General features: G+C 47.5%; 1 protein-coding gene across 1 annotated transcript in view; it reads left to right on the forward strand.

The window, feature by feature from the left end:
* Itga11 (integrin subunit alpha 11) overlaps positions 1 to 26,986 on the forward strand; it is a 95,063-nt gene that overhangs the window by 3,195 nt on the left and 64,882 nt on the right. The window contains exon 2 of the mRNA XM_005075577.4: positions 16,900 to 17,011. Coding sequence (XP_005075634.1) covers positions 16,900 to 17,011 — 112 coding nt within the window. The remainder of the gene's footprint in view (positions 1 to 16,899; positions 17,012 to 26,986) is intronic.

Raw genomic sequence — 26,986 nt, forward strand, 5'->3', positions numbered from 1 at the left:
CAGGTGGTTCTTTGGTGTTGGGGGGAAGGTGTGCCTTAGTGGGTAGAGGTCCCTGTCAACAGGAAAACCAGGTGGAATGCTCACACTGTGGCTATCGGGAGACTCAAAGGGCTGGACCCTGCTCTCCAGCTCAGAAGGGCTGATGCAGTTGCTCACATTGCCTGCCCTCATCCAACCCCTCAGTCACCACAAGCTAGGCCTTGAGTTCCTGATCAAATAGGCTGATTCCCCTCTCTTTCTGCTTAGCTACTGTACCTGTGTCCCCCACCCCTCAAAAAGGAGATGCAAACCACAGCCTTCTCGTGGGTCCCAGTCACACAGGACTTGAGGTCCTCAAGGAGCTTACTCAGCTCTCTCCTCCCACTTGCCCTCCCTGAATCGTGCTTTCTCCCCCCCAGGAGTAGAAACTTCCTCCACCTGCAACAGACGGGAAAACCCACATTCTTCCTCCCCGTCCCCACTCACTGCCCCAGTGTTCCATCCCTGTTGCTTCAACTAAAACTATCTTCTGGGCTGATAGTCTTGGCTCTTGCTGTGTGGATGGAAGTTCACTTGGGGAAATTTGAGGAACTCTCTTTCCTCTCCACAATGCCCAATTTGGGGTATTACTGTCTCTCCGCAAGCTTCAAGCTCTTTTTGGAGTCGAAGTTGATCATTGTAGTGTAACTGTAAAGAGAAGAGATTGTCATCATCAAAAACTCACAAGAGGCTCAGTCAGTAAAATGCTTGCCATGCGAGTCTGAGGACCCTAGTTCAATCCCCCAGAACCCATGTAAGGAAAAGAAAACCCATGGGCCACCGTGCCTGTTAGCTCAGCACTGGGAAGGTAGAGATAGAAGGTGGCTAGGGAGAGCTGAATCAGAGAGCTCCAGGCTCAGTGAGACGTGTCCTCAAAAAGTAAGGTAAAGTGTGATTGAGTGACATCTGACCTTGACTGCTGGTCTTACATACATCTGCACATATACATGTACATACAACCACACACATGAACATGTAGACACAACACACACACCATCGTCTCAAACATGACACCTCTCCTGCCCACTTAACCTAGTCCCTTCCTACCCTCTTTAACCCTACACTGAAGCTTGTCACCAAGGAGACACAGCCCTGTGATGTTACCTTCTCCCAAGGACATGGTGAGCTCCAGCAACATCCGCACACCCTCAGCATGGAATGCCTGCTACGGGGAGCAGTGGTTAAAGTGGGGACAGTCCCAGCTCCATTGTGTCAATCATCATTGACCCCATTCTCAGCCAAATGCCCAGCAGTTTGCTAACAAAAAGAAACTGGAGTCATCTATAAATTACACTCAGAAGTTTTCCTATGGTGTCCTTAATACCTAGGTTATAATATGTGTGAAATCTCACCTGGAGGGAGCAGTCCATGTGGCTCAGCTCCTCCCTGCTGTCTCTCGCCTCTTTCACTGGAACATTAGCTGCCTGCTGAGCAGTAACAGCCAGCATGTGACCTGGCTGGGGAGCCAGACTGCCCAGATTCGGATCCCTTCTAGGTGGGTGATCCTGGACAAGCCCCCCCCCAGGGGCTTATTTCCTGAACTGTAAAATGAGAATAACCACTTCTCAGGCTGATGCTCTAGTGAATGGCCCATATGCTCACTGTACCAAATGGTCCCTGGCAGACTGTAAGCCTCTGTCCACAGGAGCTGATAATGCCATTCTCATCGTTTCTTTTTTTTTTTCCTTTTGTGCGTGTGAGTGTGTGTGCATTCGCATGCCATGTGTGTTGGGAGGTGCCTGTAAATGCCAAAAGAGGGTATTGGATCCCTTGGATCTGGACCTACAAGTGTTTATGAGCCACCTGAACATGAAGGGAACCAAACTCAGGTCCTCTGGAGCTCTTAACTGCTGGGCTATCTCCACAGCACTTCATCATTTACTTGGTTTATGACAGGCACTGTGGCAAGCCCTTTCTCACATTCCATGTAGTCCTCATGGAGACACAGCTTTGATTGCCAGGTTCCATGAGACAAGTCAAATAACTAGCCACAGGAATAGAACCAAAGGTGGTGCCAAGATCTCCCCAGAACCCTGCTCTTTTCTTCCAGTATGGGAGTGATATTGAACTCAGGACCTCAAACACCTTGAGCAAGCACTGAACTGGATCTTCAGACCAACAAGCCTCTGCTCTTAATTAATGCATGATGTTCTCTTTAGAAAGTGAGCCTTGGAGTCACAGAGAAGCAATATGATGCTCTCGGGAAGGCTCTGTTCAGGGGGCCTGGGATCAGAAGGCAGATGCCTGCTCTCACTGACCAGGAGCAGGGCAGCCTCCCTGCCATTCTTAGCTATATAGAAAATCCTCCAGGCAGGACAGTGAAAGAGCAGGAGAGTGATCCCCAGGTGGTGGTTGGTTCATCAGAGTCAGCCTCCAACCCCCAAGAGTTTTATCGCCTGCCTCCAAGTACCACTGAATGCCCAGGTGGTCCCATAAGCCACTCTCCCTCCCACTGACCCAGTCAAGACCTGCTCAGAGTTCCAGGCCTAGTTGATGCTGAACATCTCTAATGAGTGAGGACAATTTGATCCTTCCTACCCAAAGGAATTTGCATTTTGACTGAGTGGTACCTTGAGCCAAAGGCACTAAGGGCTAGTGATAGAACTCAGGTGAAGTGGGGGATATGTTCTGTGTGGTCCAGCTCCTCAGCCTCCTTGGCTGACAGACCCTTCCCTAGCTACTGCCTCTAATGGATGGGCTGATGCTATAGGGAGGAAAAGCCTGGGGCTTTGGTGCTGCTCAAAAGTAGGCAAGATACTGGAGTTGCCATAGCAACACACTCCAGGATGCCAAGCAGAATGACAAGGGAAGGTATTTCTGCCTCTGTGTTAGAGGCCCACAGCTAGCTCTCTTCCCCCAGCATCACCTGACTGAGCCAGATTCCAGGACTCCTGACAGTGATTTCCAGAGCTCACCTGCTCTTTTCAGGAAGGTCACAAAAGGACTAGTGAGTGCCACTCTTACCAGTCTAAAAAGAACATTCCATATGTTTCTATTATGTGTCAGGAGAGGCCAGAGATGTTATGTATCTCAGATAGATGGGGGAACTGAGATGAAATGGTTGAGTGATTCCCATGATTTTCCCAGGATCACATGGGGACCAGGGCCAGGTCTTCTGGCCAGAAGTGAGATTTAGAACCTAATTAGCTACACCCACCAAGGGAACCTAACAAAGAATAATACTAAGGAACAATGCTTGGTAGGTTTTCTAAACTTGTGACAAGAGGGTAGTATAAGGTCATCCAAATGGTTCTCTGCAGACAGTTGAGGAGTCTCTGTAGACTACTGAGGGGGTTCTCTGTAGACTACCAAGGGGTTCTCTGTAGACCACTGGAGGTTCTCTGTAGAATACTGAGAGGTTCTCTGTAAACTGCTAGGGGGGATCTCCTAGACTTCTGTGAGGTTCTCTGTAGATCACTGGGATTCTCTGTAGATCACTGAGGGTTCTTTGTAGATCATTGGAGATTCTCTGTAGACCACATGGGAGGTTCTCTGTAGATCACTGGGGGGAGTTCTTTGTAGATCACTGGAGGTTCTCTGTAGAATGCTAAGAGGTTCTCTATAGACTTCTAGAAGGTTCTCTGTAGATCACTGGGGAGGGGGGTTCTTTATAGACCACAAGGGGTTCTCTATAGACCTCTCTCAGTCTTTACCATCTCTTCTCTGTCTGGCACATTCCCAGGCCCTTCACTCTGTCTTCTGTCCAGAAAAGAAGCCACAAAATCATCTTCATTTCCTCTCCTTCTAGAATTGCTCTTTTCCTGGAAATCATAGCCTCTCGTGGTAACTGGTGGAGATTATAAAACTCACAAATGATATGTAGACAAAGCTCCTGTCAGTGGGGTCACTCCACTCACCATACCTGCAGGACCTGCTTTATGCAAACTGTGGGACTTCATACAAAATCAGACACACAGCTGCGTGTTTCAAAATTATTGAAATTTTCAAGAAATAGGGAACAAACCCAAGTCGGGAATTCTCTAAGTTCCTGCAGTCACATACTCATCAGACCAGTCTTTCTTACTGGTCTCCTCCATAGGCCTGTCCTCTGGCAAGAAATACAACCATGCTCCCACTTCACAGAGTAGCTTGGAATTTGGGATAGGAGCCGAAGAACTACACAATGATGACAAGATATCTGTGTCCTCTGGTGAGGCCATAAATTATTTGATTGCTTGATAGATACTAGGTGGGAAAACCAGGGAACCCAAGGGGAGTCTTGGGAAGACTGAATTTGCCAAAGGTCCCAGGCAGAGCTGCTGCAGGCAGATGAGCAGAGCAGGGGTGGCGGGCCAGGAGGGAGGTGGCCAGCAGCAGTTGAGGTGGGGGACAAAGCTTGTGAGGGCCACTCCCACTCTAAGATTGCAGGCACTGCTGGGGTTGAGTGTCCCAATGAAGAAAGCATGATTTGGGGTGTGGCACTGGCCAAGCCAAGGTCAGAGTGGCTAGGGAAACAGTGCTCTCTCAGGAAGAAGCAGTGTTTTAGGGGGTGGGGCAGAGTAACCCTAGGACCCTGAAGTCCCAGGCCACCTTCAGTTCTGTTTGTGTGCTCATGGCAGAGGGGGGTCAAAGTTCAAGTTCAGGTGCCTTCCTCGGTCTCTCCATCTTACTGGAAGTGTGCAGTATGCATGCATGTGTCTGTGCATGTTCACATGCGTGTGTCACACTGTGTGCAAGTGGACATGCACATGTATATGCATGTGTATGGAGACTCAAAGTTTACTTAGGTGTCTTCTTTGTTTGTTCTCCACCTTTATTTATCGAGGCATGCTCTCTTACTGAATCTGGAGCTCACCAATCTACCTAACTTAGCATCTAGCTTGCTCGAGGGATTCTGTCTCTGTCACCCACCCCACCTCCCACCCCCAGCATCTGCTATACCTGCCTGACTTTTAATTGCTTCTCGAGATCTGAGCTGTAGGTCCTTGTGCTTTCACAAACACTATCTACTGAGTCATTTCCTCAGCCCATGCACCTGTTTTAATTGTTTGACAGGGCTTCCCACTGAGCCTGGGGCTCTCCAATTTGGCTAGTTTGACTAGCCAGCAAGTTCCAGGGATCCCTTTACCAAGTGAGCCATCTCCCCAGCTCCTCAACTTCAGCTTTTATTGTCCCTTTTACCCCATCCATCCAGACCTCTCTGAATAGCAGCCAAAAAAAAAAAGCTGAAATACAAACCAAGTCTGTCTGGTTCTGAGCTTTAAGCCTTCCCTGGCTCTCGACTGCTATTAGGTTATACCCAGACTATCAAAGCCAGCCAGATACTGCGTGACCAGCTATGGCCTGCACTCAGTACTCAGCACTAGCAGGGACATATGCATGGGTGCTCATAGACCCACACCAGCTGCCTCCAGCCTCCATGCTATAGTCCCCTGTACTTTCCCTCCTTTCTCCTGGCTGCCTCTTGCCTAATCTCAGGCCTCTTGAAAGTCTCACTTGACCCCTGCAGATACAGTCTATGGCTCCCACTTGTGTGAGCACAAGGCTAGTCCTTCCTCACCTCAAAGCATTCTGACTGCCTGGCCATCTTCTCCTGCCACTTTGGAAGCATCGCAAGAGTGGAGGGTGCACCTCTGATCGCCTGCATCCCCAGCCTTTACACAGCACCGCCACAGCAGGCACCCAAGTGAAGGGAAAGGCTTTCTATACATCCATGGAAAATGGAAAGATGTCTGAGGACAAGGCAGGACCCGTGGCTGGCTTTGCATATCACTTCCAGATGTTCTAACACAGTAGCCTGTGGGAGCTAGATGCTGTGGATGCTGTATCAGGAGTTCTGGTGTAGATGAGAATGTTCTTATTGGGGGAACGTGTGCTATTGTAGGAGTGGGCAGAGTTTGGGATAAATGACTACGATACAGGAAAATATATAAGAAAGCTATATGGGAGCAGATGGAAGACTCAAGTTTCAGAGGTAAGAAGCAGACTTCAGATAAGGGCCAATCCAGCATCAGGAAGGGTGGGTGTTAGACAGCATACCTGGGCAAACTCTCTGCAGCAGGATTCTGGAGAATGTGCTGTGGGAGACTATAGGGATGGGACAGCCAACTGAGGCCACTGAGAAAGGACATAAATGACAATTAGAGCATTTGGGTTTCATAGATGGGAGCCACTGACAGTATCTGAGGGAGGGCAGAGAGATGTTCTAATATGTGTTGAGAAGCTTCCTGAGGAGATTCGGGGGAAGTCAATACCATAGGACAGTGACAAGTAAGCAGAAGGATAGGGTGGCCACTGCAGTGACCCAGGCAAGGGAACCCAGAGCCTGAGATTGAGTGTGGTGAAATGGAAGAGAGGTGAGTCTCACGGGGCTGGGTCCTAAGAGAAGGAACGGTGTAGGAAGCAAAGGGTCAGGGCTGCTGGCCTGAGGAGAGTCTGAGACGTGAGGAGATACAAACGGGGGGCCTCGAGTTGGTTCTGGACTTGGGCTTGTGAGGTGGGTGGAGAGATACTCAGGACCATGTTAGCTAGAAGCTCAGAAGCTGGTAGAACCAGTGTTTGAATTGGGATCCATCACACGGCTGGCCCCAGGCACCTATACACTTGAGGGAGGGCAAGCACCCAAGAGCACAGAGACGCTGTCCCTCCATCCCCCTTCCAGGCCACAAGCAGTGAGTGATTCATGCCCTAAACTTAAGGAGAACTCCATTTCTGGTTTTAAAGAGCAGAAGAAACCATCGAAAGAGCCAGGCCAGACCGCAAGCCAGTCATCAGCCATGGAATGTGCTTGCTGCTGACGGTGAAGCCAGCCAGGAGCAGAGGCCCTGGCAGGCCCTGAAACAGGCCCTGCCCATTATCCCAAATGGGACCAAATTGCCACCCAGATGTTTCCTGGTCTTTTCAGTCTGGACCTGCCTGAGTACATCTTAAACCTAGTCCCTTATCCCACTTTTACACTGGAGCCTGGTCCCACATCACCCTGGACCTGAAGCCTCCCTTCAAGTCTTCATTCTCTGGTCCATCCGGAGGACTAAGGCCAGGAGACAGGTAGAGCCTGAGGAGTCCTGGAGAAGTTCCTGTTGCTTGTGTTATTAGCTGTCTAGCATGTCTCCCCAACTTTTCCCTTGTCTCTGATGGCTGTTCCACACTACAACCAGGAGAATGCTGCTAAGTCAGCTTGGGACATGCTACAAACCTTCCAAGACTCCCTTCTTACCCTGAGAAGATCCCGGCTTTTCTAACACTGTCTTCAGCTAATCCTAGGGTCCCACAGCCCCAGACATGGTGTGTATTAGTTACTCTGATGCCATGATTAAAAACACTGTGACCCAAGACAACTTAAGGAAATACTACCAAATACCCAACAGAATATTGGGTATTCAGTAAATTCTAGTAGCAATGGCAATATTTGCTAATGTAGATATGAAGTCACTTAGTCAAGATCACCCAGGTGATAAAACTACAGCCTGGGGTTTGAATTTATGCAGCCAAACTTTCAACTTATTCTAAGGGGGTTTAGGAAGAACTTTCCAAAGGTCAGACCACTGCTGTCAATCAAAAGAAATGGACCCTAAGCTCAGTACACTTTGACCATCTCGGGAACCTTTCTTCTTGAATTTCTTTTTCATTTGTTTCTTTCCATCACTTATGTTATTTCTCCTTCCCTTTCCTCCATTTCCAGGGTTTTACATAGCCCAGGCTAGCCTTGAATTCACTATGTAGCCAAAGATACCTTGAGCTTCTGATCTTCCTGCCTCTACCTCCCATGTACCAGGACCACAGGCGTGATCACCACAGCTAGTTTACCCAGCACTAGGATCAAACCCAGGACCTCATGCTTACTAGGCAAGCACTCTGCAGACTGAGTTATGTCTCCAACCCCTCTTTTTTGCTTTTTTTTTAAAGGATTGATTTATATATTATATATTTATAGTGTTCTGCCTGCATGCCAAAAGAGAGCACCAGTTCTCATTATGGATGGTTGTAAGCCACATGTGGTTGCTGGGAATTGAACTCAGGACCTCTAGACGAACAGCCAGTGCTCTTAACCTCTGAGCCATCTCTGCAGTCCTCTTTTTTGCTTTTTCATTAACACAAATTTGGCTAATCTCTTGTGTTTCACCTAGACTTTTCTCATCCACCACAACATAGGTGTACCAGATGCAGCCACGTGGAACCCAGGAAGGACAGATTTCCTTCAGTCTCTGCTCCCAAGAACTTAGACGCTATGGGGCATCCAGTTTGCCTGGGGAACTTTTTATGAATGGACCTAGATGTTCTCCATTGCTGCAGAGTCACTTCTTGGCTGCTGTGGCTGTCCCCATGTGCATTTGTTGAAGCTTCCTCAGGAGACAGCTGTCCTCTTGAGAGGCAAGTGGTCAACAGAGGATAACAGGTACCCATTTGTGAATTTGAGGACAGTCTAGCCTACAAAACAAGTTCCAGAACACCCAGGGCTGTTATACAGAGAAAAATAAACAAAAACCTCTGACCTATACCCAAACCCAGAAGGACTTCTACATGAGCCTCAGGGAGCTTCCCCTCCTCAAAGCCTCCCATGCCCAAGCCAAGCCAGTGGCATCTAGTGGATCTATGTTGAGTCCTGTGCAGCCAGAGAACTTTCTAGATGGGTGTGGGCATCCATTGCTGGGCGAGCCTGCTGACTTGAAAGGGAAGGTCCCCGCAGCTCCTTTTTTAGTTGACATTTAAAGAACCAGAACGGGGTGGCCGGCAGCCCTCTGGGCCCTCATTACCCTCCTTCCTCCTGTCTAAGGGAAAGCCCTGCCGCAAATTGCACATCTCCAACTTTGCCCTGCTGCTTGTCCGGCTTTGCCTACTTCCCCAGCTAAGGCTAATCTTGGATGCACAGATCTCTTTATTTACACACCCAAGGCAAGTGAGACCCAAGCCCAGGCCCTGGAAACCAGACCAAGCTCTTTGAGCTGGTTAGTATGTCAGGGAAGTGGGGGACATGGGGCAGCTGTTGAGGCTGGACGCCATCCCACTCTCATCTGGACAAAAGCACCCCAGCTGCTGTGCTGTACAGTGGCCCCAGGAGTGAAGGGATGAAGTGAGCATGCGTGGATTTCATTAACTCTCTGCTAGGATTTAGAGATTGGGCACCTGATCCAGCATGCACCTTTTCCAGAAAAGGAAGCTGAGAGCCAGGAAGAAGAAGGGATTGGCCCACGGTTGCAGCACAAGCTAGGAGCCCCACTGGGGTTGGAGCTAAAATTTCTGGGGCCAAATTCCCCACACTAGATTTCTCCATTCCCTGAGACTACTACAGCTCTCACAGTCCCGTTAACCTATGTGTTGCAGGCTAGTGTATCCACACGTGTATCCTTTCTTTCTACCTTTCACAAGCGTGCCATGACCACCTGTTGTGTGCTAAGCATTGCCCTAGGTTCTAAGGCTGTAGAAGAAAAGACAATGTTCCTTCCAGTGCTGTGCTGTGAGATGTTTATCAATTTATTTCATCTCTTGGGATGAAGTGGAGAGAATTTGTGTGTGTGTGTGTGTGTGTGTGTGTGTGTGTGTGTGTGTGTACACAGATGTGGGTGTCATGCATGCATGGCACATGTATGAAGTCATGTGGAGGACAACCTTGGATGTCAGTCTTCAAGTGCCCTCCACATTCTTTGAGACAGGTCTCTCTGCCTGGAACCCGGCTAGCTGGCCTGTAAGCTTGCAGGGCTCCACTTGTCTCTGCTTTCCGTAACAGCAGGTGAGCATCCCTGGCCTTTTACATGAGTTTTGTGGATCTGAACTCAGGTAGTCATGCTTCTGATGCAAATGCTTTACTGACAGAGCCATCTCCCTAGCCCTGGGGTGGAGAAAATCCTTAATTGAAGAAGCTGCCAAATACCCTGTGTAAATCTTCCTACATTAGCCAGTTTGAGTTTGAATTTTTTCTATTAATTTATTTTTTTACATTCCAATCCCAGTTCCCTCTCCCTCCCCTCCCTTCTCTCCTCCCACTCCCCCCACCTCCCATCTGCTCCTTGGAGAAGGTAAGACCTCCCCTAGGAAGTCTACTAAGTCTGTCCTATCATCTCATTGAGGCAGGACCAAGGCACCTCCCCTCCACACCCCTGTGTCTAGGCTGAGCAAGGTGTCTCTCCATATAGAATGGGCTCCACTAGAATACTACCACCTCTTGTGAGAAGGCTCCAGCACATACTGGCCCTGTCCCTTTGTGTGACTTAAACCACCTGCGATTATTTTTGACTGTGAAGAAAGTAAGAATATGCCGTGAGGGAGAAAAATGGGTTCTTCATAAGATGGTCAACCAATCTCACAAGCTTGATGTTTAAACTCGACTTTGAGAAAGAGCCACTAGCTGAGTAAATATCTTATAGAAAAGGATAGGAATGGCTCAGTTAGTAAACTTTCTAGGAGCATGGCTCAGTTAGTGAACTTGCTAGGAGCATGGCTCAGTTAGTGAACGTTCTAGGAGCATAGCTCAGTTAGTGAACGTTCTAGGAGCATAGCTCAGTTAGTGAACTTGCTGGGAGCATGGCTCAGTTAGTGAACTTGCTGGGAGCATGGCTCAGTTAGTGAACGTTCTAGGAGCATAGCTCAGTTAGTGAACTTTCTAGGAGCATAGCTCAGTTAGTGAACTTTCTAGGAGCATAGCTCAGTTAGTGAACTTTCTAGGAGTATGGCTCAGTTAGTGAACTTGCTAGGGGCATGGCTCAGTTAATGAAATGTGTTTTGGGGGGTGGGAGTGGTTCAGTTAGTGAAAAGTTACCTTATGACTATGAGGACTTCAGTTGGATTTCTAAAACCCATGTGAAAAAAACAGTGGTGGGGACACACACTTGTAATCCCAGTTCTGGGGAGTCGGTGACAGGTGGACCCCTGGGTCTTGGTGAACTCTAAGCGGGTGAGAGACTCTGTCTCAGCTAACACAGTGTACAACACACTGGGGAAGGACATTTAAGGCTGTCCTCAAGCCTCCACACACACTCAAGCACACACACTTGTAACACAGAGACAGACACACAGACACACATCTTGGAGAATAGTGTTGCAGGCAAATAGAACAGCTTCGAGGTAGAAGGAGTTTGAGTGTATGAGACCCTAAGGAAGGTCCTGCAGCTGGAGGACAGTAAGTGATAAGGATTATAATTTAGAAGGGAATGGTGTAATCTACTCCAGACGCAGTGGTGTGTGTGTGTGTGTGTGTGTGTGTGTGTGTGTGTGTGTGTGTGTGTAGGGTGGGGATGGGAGGGACTCCAGGAGGCTTTGAATAAGAAAGTTCCAGATCCATTCAGGTTTTTTATATTGTATTGTTTTGTTTTGTTTTAAATCACTCAAACTGTGTGAAGAGAATAGCCTGGAACCACTAAGGTACTATTGAAAGACTGGAGATGGAGTTCTGTTTTAATCAATTTCCCTTCCTAGAGAAGAGGAGAAATGGCATTAAGAAAGAAAGATGCCCTGGCCATCCTCCAGCTATGGCTCTTACTCTCGAAGGGAGTCATACTTGAGTCCTCTGCAGGCATGGGACAGTTCTCTGAGGCTGGGAGGAAAAACTATGTTATTTACAGCCAACTTCAGTGTGCCATTTCAGTTTCCAGGCCTGTTTTCTATGAGGTTAACATCTGCTTAACTAGCACGTTGGCAAACTACTGATTTACCCCAAATGGGAAAGGGCCACCGTGGTTCTTTCTGGTACTTCCTCCTTCCTCTCCTCTGCCTCTTGGGGCGCCTCTCCATGCATCTCTATTTCAGCGGGCATGCCACCTGGCCTGCAAATGCCTGGTCTCCATAACCCAGGTGAAGATACCTCAGTATCACACAGGCTGCCCAGCCCTCACCTGGATGTTTCCCATCCAGGAAGGTCTTCCTCACGTAGATCTGCAAGTGCTTTGGATAGCTGAGAGAACTGGTACTAACTATAGCATGCAGTTGACCTAGATAGCCTGTGTCCCAAAGAGAAGGGGCAGACTGGAGGCGAGCCTTCATTCAGAAAGGAAACTGAGGAAGAAGAGAGGTAGGCTAGCCACAGAAGGCCTGGCTCAAGATGAGAGGCCTCATTGGCAGAGGGCAGGGGGAACATTGGGTGGGAAGGGAAAAGAACCCTCTGTGACCCTTCTCAGAAACTTCTAGAGCTGAGGCCCTCTGGATGTGTTAACTCTTCACTCCTTCCGGTGCCCACCAGAGTCTTCCAGACTCTCATAGTGGGCTCTTTCACCTCTGGAGTGAGGATGCCCTGCCCTCTCGTTATTCTTGAGAGAGAGTCTTCAGACACCTGGTGTATCTTTTTCCACGTATAGAGACAGGACCATAGGGAGCCAGAGGAAATGCCACTGAGGCCTCAGCCTTGCAGGGACCAGGGTTTGCTTCTCGCTGCTGGCGCGACCAGAGCTGCTTTCTGCCAGAAGCAGCAGAGGGTGTGACCTGGGGACCTGCTCTTCCCAAATGAGATAATGTCCCTCTGAGACTCCTCTTGAGCCAGGGTGCGCTCATATGAGGTACAGAGAAATGACGCCTTTCCAAGGAAACCTCCCCCCCTCAGCTTAGCCCCCCCTCTTCCTCCCTTCTCTGTCCACCCCCAACACTCACCCAGACACCCTCCTACCTTAGGTCCCCCACACGCACTTTCCCAGACCTTATGGAAGAAGTCACTGCTTCCCCTGTGTGGCATAACCCCATCCTGTTCCAATCCCTTGACTGTGCTCACACATGCACACACAGCCCACAATTAGAGCATGGTGTTCTGCACCTACCTGAGAAAGGGAACCTATTCAAGCCCTACCCATAAACAGTTCTGTCCTGCTCCTGATTCTCAACAGGAAAAGAGGGGGAGAGGAGGAGAATGGAGGGGCAAGAAGAAGAGGAAGAGTGGTATATGGTGGTTGGCCATGGATACCAATGGCTGGAGGAATATACAGTTAGACCCCATGGTGTTGCCTTTGAAGAAGAAGGATAATTCGTGGTTATCAGAGGCAAGAGGTCCTGCAGGGCGTTGATGGCTAAAGAAGTGTGACACTGCTGAACTGTTGAAGAAGAGAGTGTGACGTGGGCTTTGTAGGAATAAACAGGGACTCAAGTCTGTCTCCTGAGAAGACCCAAGGGTAGGCAACTTTACTCTGCAGAGTCAGACTTGTGGTAAGACAAGACCTGCTGTCACAAAGCCAACATCCTCCCTCTCTGACCCCATTGCACCCCCTGACTATAACAATAGGGAGGCCAGGCTAGGTGCTGAGCCACTCAGAGAGGTGGGGGATGCAGCTCACTTTCACAGAGCTGAGGGACTCTTGTGCTGGCAGGGAGGAAAGGAACACCCCTGGAGACTCCTGGGGAAAAGCTACCTGTCTGCCCACAGGAAGGCTCCCAGGGAGCGTTTGAAACTCCTCATCTCTGATGCAATGGTAGGAAATGAGGACAGAGGAGCACACGGACTCAGGACATCGGGACTGGCAATGGTTATCCTCATGAGAGACTGGTACCCGGAAAGAGCTAACTCTTTGTTCAAGACCATACAGCCAGTAAGCAGTGGAAACAGGGAAGAGATCAGGCCTCCTAACACCCAGCTTAGGTCTTCCCATAGCAATGGCAGCTCTTAAGAAGGACCCAATCTGTACTCATGCACCCTTCTTACAGCCCTGTAATGAGTTGTCTCACAGTGAGGAATCCGCTCCTGTGCCTTTGACCTTGGCACTTACTCTCCAGCCATCACTGCTTCCCACCCTCTCTAGGTGCTCACATTTCTTGGAGATGCCAGGGAGCGGACTCCCTAGCAACTCCAGCACCACATAACCATGTTCCGAGGGGTCACAGTGGGCAGCTTTGGAATATTGTGACTTCTGGTGGGGACTGTGTACTGGTGACTTGTTGCTGCAACAAAATATTCAAGAAAATCAACTTGAGAAAGGAAGAGTTTATCCTAGCTCACAGTGTGAGGCCACAGTCCATTCGTGACTACAGGAGCTTGAAGCATCTGGTAACATTGCATCCCCTGTCGGAAGGCAGAGTGCAAGAAACACTGGTGCTCATCTCTTTCTCCTTTCCATGTGGATCAGCCTAGGGAATGGTGCCACCCACATTTAGAGCAGATCTTCCTACCTCAATTATCATAACCTAGATAATTCCTTATAGCCAGAGATTTGTCTCCACGGTGATTCTGGATACTTTCTTGTTGACAATTAGCATGAACCATTACAGTGATGGCAGGCATGCTCTCTTTCTCTAGAACTCGTTGAGGTTTTATTAGCTCCACCCAGTTTTGGGGGTGAGGCTAGGCTTTATACAGAAGGATGACCACACTCCCTGGTTGCCCACCAAGGCCTCCATCTTTCTGATGTCTGATGCGTCCAGAAGCTCCAGCCTGCTGCCAAGTCTCCATGGCGCAAACAAGTGGAGGAAGAGCCAAGCCTGAATAGTGCAGAATATGAGCTGATGGTTTTCCTTAATTCCTCCCCTTGGCTTGGGAATGCAAAATATTATCATTTTTGCCTGGAGATTTCCCCTCCCAGATGTGCTTAGCCAGTACTCAGATGAGCTCGCATTCTTCTGGCTGCCCGGTCTCCAAGTCTCAATTGTTTGCAGAGATTCAAGGCAGATGCTTGTTCGCTGACAACTGGAAGTCAGATGTGTGTGTGCCTCCAGAGAACCACTAACATGTGTGGAGGCGTACCTATGATGTGGGATTAAACCCTCTAGTGCCCTGGAACCTGGGGCACAGAGAAGCAGAAATAGTCTCCATGGGCACACAACCAAATGATGACCAAGCTGAGATTAGCACTCAGGTGGCCCCACCCTATCCACGCTTCTCTTGGCATCACTTTTGACTCCATTGACAAGTCTGTTGGCACACTCCGCATGCTGAGGACCCTGAAGACCTTGTGTCTCATCCAGGCAAGCATTCCTGCCCCCCAATAGACACCAAGCAGACATTTTTTGCAAAGTGAAGATCCGCAGAGAAAGTCACACCAAAGAAGTGGCAGAGAAAAGGTAGGGGAGTTGGGGAGTTGGCTCTGTTGGTAGAGCACTTGCCTCAAAAGCTTTAAGATCTGAGTTTGAATCCCCAGAAGCCATGTAAAGCCAGGTGTGGTGGTGGTGTGTGTTTGTAATCCCAGCGATAGTGAGATGGGAGGGAGAGACAGGCGGATGCACAGAGCTCACTGGCCTGCTGCCCTAGCCTCCCTGGTGAAGTTTCGAGCCAATGAGAGAGCCTGACTCAATCTAAAGGTAAAGACAACTGCAAAACAACATATGACCCCCACAGGCACTCACATATATATACATGCATGCACTGAGACATACATGTACACACACACATACATACATGCACACATACATGTATACAAAATAAAGAGGGGCATGAAGAAAGGCTGGGAACTTCAGGAAAGTCCCACCCTCTCTGTGCCTACCTTGCTCACTTGTAACAAGGGTCTTAACCCTGAAAGAAGGGTCCACAAAGTGCTTTCTGAGAACCCCTGTGTTCTACAGAACTCCTTGCCGTTACTGTCAACATCAGCCTCTGCTCATCAGCCTCTGCTGCTGAACCTTGTGCAATAAGCACTTTACCAACTAGGCTTGGCTCTTACGGGAGATTGTGGTTGCTCTCTCCTAAGTTCCCTGGAAGCTATTTGGGAGAGTGAGGGAAGATGGGTAGAAAAGATCATCACAGTATGGACACTCAACACACATGCATTAAGCTGTCATGGAACTCTGGGTTGACAGTAGCCAGGGTCACCATGGCCCATGTCCCTCAGCCCTAAGAGGCCTGATGGGAAACCATGGTTCCATGTGAGCCTTAACCAACTGAGTTTGAGAACTGACTCCCACTGACATGTAAGTCTGTGGCTCTGACCTCTTGGGACCATTTGGTCATTTTCAAAAGCCAAATCAGAATATGAGACAGAGCTTGGCTGCCATCAGCCACAGAGTGACAGCCATCAAGGAACTGTGGATTCCCCCTCTGTCCCCAAACTTGGTGCAGAAGAGTGGCACATGGCCCAGCCAGCCTCCTAGCATCTCCACAGCCAGCCTACTGAATCTCATCAAAAACAATTTTTGTTTTGTTTTGTTTATATCTGAGGTCAGTAATCCCTGAGAAGGGTTATATCCACCCCCACTTTACCACTAGAGAAAAAAAGCCATGAATTTCAGAAAAGCCAAGGACTGGTAAGAGCCAGGGTCAGAGGGACAGACTCAACATCATGTTTAGGAAATCCACCCTCTGGTTAGTTTGGTTTGAGCAGATGCATGAAGCAACTGGATTCTGGTAACTTGAATGTCTCTTTTCTGTGGCCAGGCTTTATTCCTTTCTTCCCCTGGGAGAGTGGGTGAGGGGAAGAGGGAGGCCCAGCCAGTTCTAGACCGAACTCCATGACGGACAGAGTGTGCTGAGGCTCCTGAGGTCGAGAGGGAGACCCTTTTCTCTGCAAATAGCCTCATTCCTCAGCCCTCTGCCTGGCCCCTAAAGAAGGTGACCCTGTCTCTGCTCCCCAAGCTCTTTGCTCTCATTCCCAGCTCACATACTGAGAAGTTTCCACAGATGAACCTCACAGAGGAGCAGGACTTGCATCTCACAGGGTGTGTGTGAAATCTAGGTGCTCAGAGTAAAAGTAATGGGTGCTGCTAAGCATCTTTATCTCTAGTGTTCAGTCCACCACTATGCATAAGCAAGACCTTGACTCCAGGCACTGAGGTACCTGCAGTGAAAGAAACAGTTCTCCATTCAAACTATATCTCCCCAGAGTAGGGTCTTTGCCTCCTGCACTGAGGCCACCCCTTCACCATCATACTGTGGAGTCTTGCCAATCACTTCACACAGGGACACTTCAAGGACAAGGACACCCACCCACTTCAAAGCCCAGCCTCTCTGAGGCAAATGAGCAGCCAGAAGTTCCAGACACACCCCTACCAGACACACAGTACCTGCACCCTCCAAACTCATCCGTTTCTCTGTTTGCTCCCACTCAGGATTCACGGATACCTTCAACATGGATACCAGGAATCCCCGGGTCTTCGCTGGTCCTAGTGCTGCCTTCTTTGGCTACACAGTACAGCAGCATGATATCAGTGGCAAGAAGTGGTGAGTGAGATCTGGGTTCCCCAACCCAGGGCTGTTCATATCCAGTGCCCTCCTTTCTAGCCCTGGCCTGCCAGCTGCCCAGGCTGGCTCTCCCAGGCTTCCTGATTCCTGGGAATTGACTCTCCATCCTAGCAGGTCAAAATCTGGTAGGCCCTGCACCTGGGACCTTGAACATCCAATGTCATGGTCTCTTCGTCATCTCATATGTAAAACAGGGGGTGCAAAACCCCTTTTCCAGATTAAGTGATGCCTCACACCCTGCTCTTCCCAATCTGACCCCTGACTGTCCTCCCACCTCTGATCTTTCTATTCCCGTCCCTTCTTCTGTTCAGCATTCACTGATCAGTTCTCTAGACCCTCCTGTAGACCCTCCATCCTCCTATGATACCCTCTCCTGCATCCCTGCCCCCCAGCCAGACATCCTCCTCCTCCCCCTCGTCCCTCCTCCCCTCACTGCTACCTCTTCTTCCTCCTCCTCCTCTTCATTTCCATCCTTTTCTTCCCCTTCATCTTTCTCCCCTGCCATCCTTCCTTCTCCTTCTTCCTCTTCCTCCTCCCAGTCCTCATTCCATTTTTCCTCCTCCATATAATATCCCTGTCCCTCCTCCTCCTCTTCTTCCCTCCCCTCTTCTCACTCTCTACATCCTCGTTCCTTCTTTCTTTGCCTCATTTTTTAAATTATTTTATTTAGGTCTAACTTACATACTGGTGTGATTAACCTTGGTGTGCAGCCCAATGAACTTTTCCATATATCTGCATGCAAACATTCAGCTCCTGATACAGACATAGACCACACAAGTACCCAAAAGGCTCTTTTGCACCCCTCCCCAGTCATTGCCTCTCCAGATAACCATGATTTTGTTTCCTGTTGCCATAGATACATTAAGCCAGTGTGTGTGTGTGTGTGTGTGTGTGTGTGTGTGTGTGTGTGTGTGTGTGTGTGGTGTCATTCTAAAGGTGCTTGTTTCCACCTGGCCTTTTAAATTTAACACTGTCTGTGAGGCTGACCACAGCATCCTGAGTATTTCACCTCATGCCTTTTCATTGCTTGTAGAATTCTGTTGTATCACTATGTCACTCTTGCTTTATTCTGTTACTGGTGGATACTGGAATTGCTTCTGATTTGCACTGTTCTAGTGGTGTCATTGCTCTTGTCCCTTTGCTGCTAGGCATCTCTTTTGATGAACATTTGTCATCCTTTTTACTGGTTAGAGACAAAGGGTAGGTATATGATTGACGTTAGGAGGATCTACCAAGCATTTCCCCCCCCTCCAATGTGGTCTATGGTTTTAACTCTCTAGTAAAATAAGAGAGTCCCAGTTAGCCCACATCCTCACTACCATGGGGTATTATCATCTTAATTTTAGGCATTCCAACTACACTTGGTGCTGGTATATTGTAGATTGAGTTACTTTTTCTCTGTATACTAATAGTATTGAGCTGTTCAAAAGCTGAACATTCTGACGTTGTACTTAGTGAAGTTTCTGGTCAAGCCTTTTGCCCATGCATGTGTGTTTGTGCCTGCATGCATGTGTGTGTGTGTGTGTGTGTGTGTGTGTGTGTGTGATGCATGTGTGTGATGCATGTGTATTCAGGTGCACTTGCCAGTGCTTGTGCATGTAGGAGATAGACGTCAATATCAGGTGTCTTTCTCCATTGCTCTCCACCTTGTTTGTTGAGATGCAATCTTTTATTGAACCTGAAGCTCACTATTTCAGACAGACTGGCTATCCAGTGAGCCCCTGCCTCCACCCCCAGGACTCATGGCACAGATACTCACCACCGTGCTTTTACATTGGTGCGGGGATCTGAACTCAGGTCCTCATACTTGCACAGCAAGCACTTTACCCAGTGAGCTGTCTCCCAGCCCTCTTTTGCCTATCTTAAGAACTGTGATACACATCTTTTACTATTGATTTATAGGACTTTTAAAAACAGTGTACACATAAACCCTGTGTCAGAAAGGTTGCAAATACGTTTCCTATCGCTTGGCTTGCCTTCTCTACCTCTTTTAACAAATGATGCTTTTAATCTGTCTTGAGGTGGGGTTTTTTTTTGCCTTATTTGTATGCTGATGTCTATTTTTAATTTTTTCTTTATTGCTGAGAATTTCATTCATGTATACAATGAAGTGTGATCACACTTGTGTGTGTGTGTGTGTTGAGTCAGTCTCACATAGCCCTGTTGACCTGGGACTCCCCATGTAACCAGGCTTCCCGTTTGCCTCCACCTCCTGACTGGGATTACATCACATTCAGCTTAAGTTCTTTGTTTATCGACTACCTCATGGTTAGTTGTTTTCATTTAGGAAATCTGTGCTTCTTCTCACATCCTGAACATTTTCACCTTTGTTTTATTCAAGAAGTTGTTGGTTCTCTTTTTTACATGAATAATTGAATTCCAATTAACTTTGCATACAATGTGAACTAAAGACTAAACACGGTTTTGTTTTGCCTGCCTGTGTGGATATGGGATTGATCTGGCAGCTCCTGTGGAAAGGTCATTTTCTCCACTGAATTCCAGTGTCACCTTTGTTAACCGTCAGGTGACCTCATACCTGCGGGTCCGTTGCTTGCCTCACTTCTGTTCTATTTATCTGTTTATCAAAATGTATCAGAAAAACCAAGCAGCTCAGGCTGGGGCTGGGGTGTGAGTGCCTGCCTAGTGTGCACAAAGGCCTGGGTTCAGGCCCCAGCACTGCAGAAACCAGGAGTGATGACACGATCTGTAGTCCCAGCAATAAGGACATGGGGCAGGAAGATCATGAATTCAAGGGCATCCTCAGCTACATAGTAAGTTTGAGGCTAGCCTGGGCAATGTAAGACTATATCAAAAAACTAAAATAAAACCTAAAGTCAGGCGTGTGAATTCTCCTTATTTGTTCATTTTCGGAGAGATTGTTCCATCTGCCGACTTTTCCTCCACTAACATTCGCTGGTAGTTTGATTATAGTTATACTAAGTATATAGATAAATATGAGGATAAATGAAGTCATAATAAGAGCAAGTGTCCTGGTTCCTTAATTTATTCAGTTTTAAGTTTTTCTCACAGTTTTTGGTGTAAAAGTCTTGACTATCTTTACACTAATTTCTACATATGTGCATTTTATGTTGTTAGAAATGATGTTTTATTTTGTTTTCTAGTCTTGCTGCTACAGAAAAATGTAATTGATTTTGGGGGGCTTGGTTGTTTTTTGTTTTGGTTTTGTTTGATTGTCTTCAAGACAGGGTTTCTCTTTGTAGTCCTGGCTGTCCTGGAACTCCCTCTGTAGACCAGGCTGGCTTTGAACTCACAGACCTGCCTGCCTCTGCCTCCCGAAAGGCACTACCACCTCACTTATCATTTCTAATAGCCTGCCTAGCTTGCTAATGGTCTCTTTTTTATAAATTTATTTTTATTTATTATTATTAGTGTGTGTGCGCGCGTGTGCATGTGTTTGTGCGTGTGTGTGTGTGTGAGTGTGTGTGTGTGTGTGTGTGTGTGTGTGTGTGTGTGTGTGTGTGTGTGACTGGAGATGTACCACACTCTTGCACAGAGGTCAGAAGACAACTTTAGGGGGTTAGCTCTCCCTCCACTTTGGGTTCAGGTGTCCACCTCCAGTTGCCAGGTTTGTGTGGCAAGCATCTTCACCCGCCCAGCAGCAAACCCTGTCCTTGCTGTGACTCTTCGGGGTTGTCTAAGGGTTTACTCAGGTCGTCTCACATAAGCACACTTTGTTTCTTCTTTGCAGTCTTCACACCACTGTTTATTTCCTGTCTTGTTGCAGTGGCTATGGAAGAGGTGACACCAAGCACTCTTAGGTCGTTTCTTGGGGGGAGTGTTGAGTATTATATAATGAAATAAGTTGGTGGCTGTGGTTTATTCATTTGTTGATTGTAGAGATCACCCCATTAAAGAAATATTCTTCAGGTCTCAGTTTGTATGTGTGTGTTAGAGAGGGTCTCACATTGCCCAGGCTGGCCTCAAACTGGTTATACACAAAGATGGCCTGGTCCTCCTGCCTCCACTTCTTGAGTGCCAGGGTTACAGGCATGTCCCACCATGCCTGGTTCATGTGGTGCTGGAAATCAAACCTAGGGTTTTGTGTGTGCTAAGCAAGCATCTTACCTGCTGAGTTGTATCACTAGCTCCATGACACTGGTCTTTTCTTTTTTAAACATTATCAACAAGTAAGTACTCAATTTGATCCGGTGCTTTCCTTGTAAGTATTGAGACATCAGTTTTTCTATATTGTTAGTATTTTTGACAGATGGGTTGAGGTTTTTTAACTTGGAGTTTTTTGTTTGTTTTGGCCCTTGTAATTTGAGTTCAAGCTTGCATTGATTGGCTAACACTCAGTCTGTTCCTACAAGTCTTTGCAGCTGTGTCTTTAGGAAGTTTGTTTCTGTTTTGCCCCATGAAGCAGACCGGCTTGTTCACCTTCTTGTCCATCATACATTATATGGCATCTCCACTGTTCAGGCTCCAGAACTGTGCTGAAAACTATCCTCCTTCTGCCCCTCAGACTCCCAGGAGTCCTCCAGGGTGGCATTTGGGGTTTCCTTTGTGGATAGATTTTCTTTCTTTTTAATGAAAAATTTTTCACATAATACATTTTAGTCATGTTTTTCACTCCTCCAACTCCTCCCAGACCCTCCCCCCTCTCTCTCTCTCTCTCTCTCTCTCTCTCTCTCTCTCTCTCTCTCTCTCTCTCTCTCTCTCTCTCTCTCTCTCTCTCTCTCTCTCTCTCTCTCTCTCTCTCTCTCTCTCTCTCTCTCTCTCTCTCTCTCTCTCTCTCTCTCTCTCTCTCTCTCTCTCTCTCTCTCTCTCTCTCTCTCTCTCTCTCTCTCTCTCTCTCTCTCTCTCTCTCTCTCTCTCTCTCTCTCTCTCTCTCTCTCTCTCTCTCTCTCTCTCTCTCTCTCTCTCTCTCTCTCTCTCTCTCTCTCTCTCTCTCTCTCTCTCTCTCTCTCTCTCTCTCTGAAAAAAATCAAACCAAAGACAATAAGACAAAAAAAATGCCAAAACAAGAAGCACACGTACAAGAACCACAAATTTTTCTCCTGGGCATGGAGCCTACACTGGAGTGTGGTTAATAAACCCAGAGATACTCCATTGGAGAAAACTGACTTTCCCTTTCCCGGCAGTATCAAGTGTAAATAACTCCTTCAGAGATGGGACTTTGCGTCCTCTCCCCTTTTCCGTGCTGGGATTCTGTCTGGCGTGAACCTGTGTGGGTCTCGTGTGGGCTGTCAATTTCTGTGAGAGTATATGTGCATCAGGCTTGTACGGGAAGATGTTCCTTGGAGTCACCCACCATCTCTGCCTCTTACAGTCTTTCCAAAGGCTCGTTTCGAATAGACCCCGCCCCCAGGCTTGGGGGGCGGGGCTTGATAAAGACCTCCCATTCAGGACTGAGCACTCCAAAGTCTCTCACTCTGTACATTGCTGTGGTCAGATTTTCAGTAGAGATCCACCTTCTGGGAGATAATGGGCCGCGCAGATTTCCAGTTGCTCACTCGTGTTAGTATTGATTGCATTTCTCCAGAGATCTGCCCGTGTTATTCAAGTGCTACTGACAAAGTATCAACCATTGGCCTCCTGTTTACATTTTCAGGGTCTTTAAATTCTGTAACAGGTCCGCATTGTCACGCTTCTCATTAGCAATTAATGCTGTCTCCCTTAGTCACAGTGTATCTTGCTATAGGTGTACCAATTTCCTTAAAGTTTCATAAGGATCAATTTGGAGATTTTGATGGGTTTTATTTTTTAAGATTTATTTATTTTTACTTCACGTGCATTGGTGTTTTGCCTTCATGTATGCCTGTGTGTGTGGGTGCCAAATCCCTGGAACTAGAGTTACAGACAGTTGTGAGTTGCCATGTGGATGCTGGGACTTAAACCCAGGTCCTCTGGAAGAACAGCCAGTGCTCTTCCCTGCTGAGCCATCTCTCCAGCCTCGCATTGTATAAATCAAGATATGGTCTATTTTAATAAATTCCCATGTCTCTCGGCCAGTCTGTTCTGCTTTTTGGTAGGTGTTTTTCTGCATGTCAGTTATATAAACATGGCTGTACTGTTCAAATGTTTACAACTTCACTTTTTAGTCTTGTGAGTTTTTGGTGAATGGGAGAGTCTTTTGGTCTGCTTATTCTATCAGTTTCTGAGAGAGATGTATTAAAGTCTCCAGAGATCATTGGGAATTCATCATTTAGTTCTGTCAGCTTTGCTTTATATATCTTGAAATTGTTAATTAGGTATATAAATTGTTATTAAGCGTACCAATTTAGCATTATAGCCTAATATTCTATTTCCACTCTGTTGCTGTGATAGTGATAAAATACTCTAACCAAAAACAACCTGGGGAGGAAAGAGTTTATTGGCTATGCTTCCAGGTCAAGGTCCCTCAGAGGAAAGTCAGGACAAGAGCCAGAAAGCAGGACTGCTTACTAGTCCACAACAACATCATCCCTAGCCAGAACTCAGTCACAGTCAAGCAAGTACAGCAGAAGCTAAGGGATAACGCTGCTTGGGGACTTACTCTCAGGCTCGTGCTTAGCTGGCTTCCTTACACAACTGAGAGTCACCAGCCCAGGGAACGTTGCCACTCACAGTGAACTGGGCCTTCTTATATCAACTAACAATCAAGACGACTGCCCCCCAAGATGTGGCCACAGGTCAGTCAGTGTGATCTGGCAATTCCTCTCTTGAGACAGCCCTCTCAGGGGAGTGTAGATTGTGCGTGCCAAACTGACAGTAAAGATGCCTATGGCACCTAATACATCTTATGTTATATCTTAATGTTTATATGGTAATTATATTGCATATATAAGTAGGTATATGTATATATAACTGCCTGAAAAACTGTGAGCACAGTAGCTATCTTATAGTAAATTCCTGTCCACTCTTTTCTAGGCCCCTGCTTTCAGCATTTATGTAACCTTAGTGGGTTTTCTTTTTGGAAGAGCTGTTTTTATTTTTAATTATGTATATGCATATGTGTATGTCTATGCGTGGGTATATACACATGAGTAGAATTTCCTCCAAAGGCCAGAAGAGAGCACTGGGTTCCCTTGCAACTGGAGTTACAGACAGTTGTGAGACACCCAGTATGGATTGTGGGAACTGAACTCAAGTCATCTGTAACAGCCGTACAAGCTCTTAACCACTGAGCCATGTCTTCAGCCCCATGTCCGTATACTTAAATCACTCCTCTCTAAATGATACGAGAGGTGTTAATCCATTCTGATAAGCCTTGCCTTTTAATTGGACATTTGATATAATAAATAGCATAGTTAATGACATAGTCTCTTCATGTGACATGCCTGCTTGTCTCATGCCTTCTTCTTTTCTGCTTTTTACTGTTCTTGTTATTTGTTGTCCTGTTGTTTCCAGTGCTGGGGATTGGTCCAGGGTCTCATGTATGCTGGGCAGCCACTCTGCCGCTGAGCTACTCCCCCTGCCTTATACATCCCTTCCTTCATTTACTTTTATGGTTCAACCTAGAGATTAAAATATGCATTCTTGATTTACTATGATCCATTTTTTAAAATTACATATATGTATTTATTTATCTATCTATTTATTTTGGAGGAGGTGCTAAGGCATTCATGTGAAGATCAGAGAAGACCACCTAGGGCATCTAATATATCTTATTTTATATCTTAGTATTTTATATCATAATTACATAACTAGATATGCTTTTTTTTTGGTATTTACAAGACAGGGTTTCTCTGTATTGTTTTGGAGGCTGTCGGTCCAGCCTGGCCTCGAACTCACAGAGATCCGTCAACAGGCTTAGCGGCAAGCACCTTTACCCACTGAGCCATTTCGATGACCTTACCATTTTAAATGACTTCCCATGACCTTCTGACTTTGCATCACCTGTGAAGATGTCATTTTTCTTTTGACTATGGTGTGTCACTTCCCTGTGGCTACTTTTCTGCTTGTGTCTAGTGCCAGGAGTCTGAACCTAGGGAGTCTCGGGGCACTTCTCTTTGTATTTCCTCTGCCTAGGGTTTTCCAAGCTCCTAGAATCTGTCACTGGTAAATCACGTCAGATCTTCAGTGAGGCTCTGCTGTTGGTCCCTGCTGGGCTCCCATAGGAGAATGCCCTCAGAGGGGAAGCTGGAGTGAGTGGGCTAGCTGCTGCAGTGCTTCCTTAGAGAGCAGGCTCTGCTTTGGTTGCTACCTGGTGCTTCAAAACGGCTGTTTCACATGGTTTGTGCAGTTTTCCTAGTAGTTTACAGCTGAAATCGAAAGCCCTCCTTCACACTGTTCTATGTGACCTCTGTGTCGTTTCCCCTGAGAATCCTTCTGTGACCCACCTTTCCCCAGATTAGTTGTCCCCACAGAAGTCTGTATTTGCCTTTTCATAGCACCTTTTTCTCTCAAGCAGGGTCATAATTCTTTGTGGAGTCAGGGGCATAGTGGCTGGCATTCATTCCTTAGGTGCATATATCACACACACCACATGCATGTGCAACCACACCCACACATGCTTTTGTACACTCAACAGGCATGCATGACCACACACAGGATTAGGTTGAGGGGCTGGGAATATAGCTCAACTGGTAAAGCACGAAGCCCTGGGTTCAATTCCTAGCACTACATAGGCAGTTTACAGTGGTACATGCCTGTAACCTCAGCACTCAGGAGGATCAGAAGTTCAGGGTTATCCTTGGTAACATAATGAGGCCAGCCTGGGGCACATAAGACCATGTCTCAAAAAAAAACCTTAGGTTGAATGGACTTTTTCAAGCTAGACCTTATTTCGAGCAGTGTTTATTAAACATTTGTTACTAAGCTCACAGGCTCTGCCCAGCAATGGAATGCTAAAAGCCTGGTTTTGCTCAGGGGTACGTCTCAGACCCACTGAGGAGGCAAGGAGTCAAATGATTTTTTAAAAAGTGACAAAAAAGTGACCTGCTAGTGTTTGTACCCATCTCTATGGGGTTACGTTCTCTATTTCTTCTGTCCTGGAATGATTTTTCCGCTCCCTAGGCCTTCCCTTTGACATATCACTTCCAAGGTGCCAAGGGAAGCAACCTCTCACTCCATGGTCCTGTCCCTGTGAGACACCAGTGTGATGTCCCTGCAATCTGAGAGCAGCCAGCACAGCATCTTGCTCAGGGCAAAAACTCAGACAGATTCTAAAAGCAGGGAGCCTTGGCCAGGGTCTCTGGGAGGCCTTGGAGAAGGAGATGCATCTGAGGAGGTGACAGACTTGATTTCTTATGTGAGTTTGCTGATCCAAGCATGGCCCAGAGCCCTGTGGGAAGGAGCTTATGACCCAGGTGGATGGGCAGTGCCACACCCACTGGAGCCCCTAGACTGAGCATATTTACAGCCACTACTGACTGAGAAAGACAGAGAAAGCAGCCTTAGAGACGCAGGGAGCTGTACTACATGTGAGGTGGACCGCAGCTGCCTGGACATTTCAGGGGGTCCTATCCTCAGTGACAGGAGCCTTACTCATTATTACATTCAACAATTGCATGTATTAGTTACCTGTCTGTTACTGTAACAAAATGCCTGAGAAAACAACTTGAGGAAGGAATAAAGCCTTTGTTCTGGCTCACAGTCTGAAGGCACAGTCCGGTCCGGCATAGCGGGGGAAGCACCGCAGCAGAGTCAGGAAGCAGAATGGGGGAAGCTGCAGCTCAGTGGGGGTAAGGGCATCCCATGGAATGGTGCCACCCACATTTAGGCGGGGTCTTGCCTAGTCTAGATGACCCCTCCCAGACATACCCAGAGATGTGTTCCCACAGTGGCAATCACGACCCAGCCCCACATTCCCTTCTCTGCTTCTTCCTTTCACCCAGCCTTCCCTGCCCAGCCACTTCCTGGGAGTTCCTGTAGGAGGACCTTGGGTGAGAGGTTGATGGCAGTGTCACTCGAGGGACACTGGCTGACCACTATGCCTGGCCTCTGGCAGCTGCTGATGTGACTATATGCCAGCAGGTACCTCAAAGGGGGACAAAGGAGAGAACTTGGAGC

Source organism: Mesocricetus auratus, unplaced genomic scaffold (genome assembly GCF_017639785.1).
Source record: "Mesocricetus auratus isolate SY011 unplaced genomic scaffold, BCM_Maur_2.0 Super-Scaffold_100691, whole genome shotgun sequence".
NCBI lineage: Eukaryota > Metazoa > Chordata > Mammalia > Rodentia > Cricetidae > Mesocricetus > Mesocricetus auratus.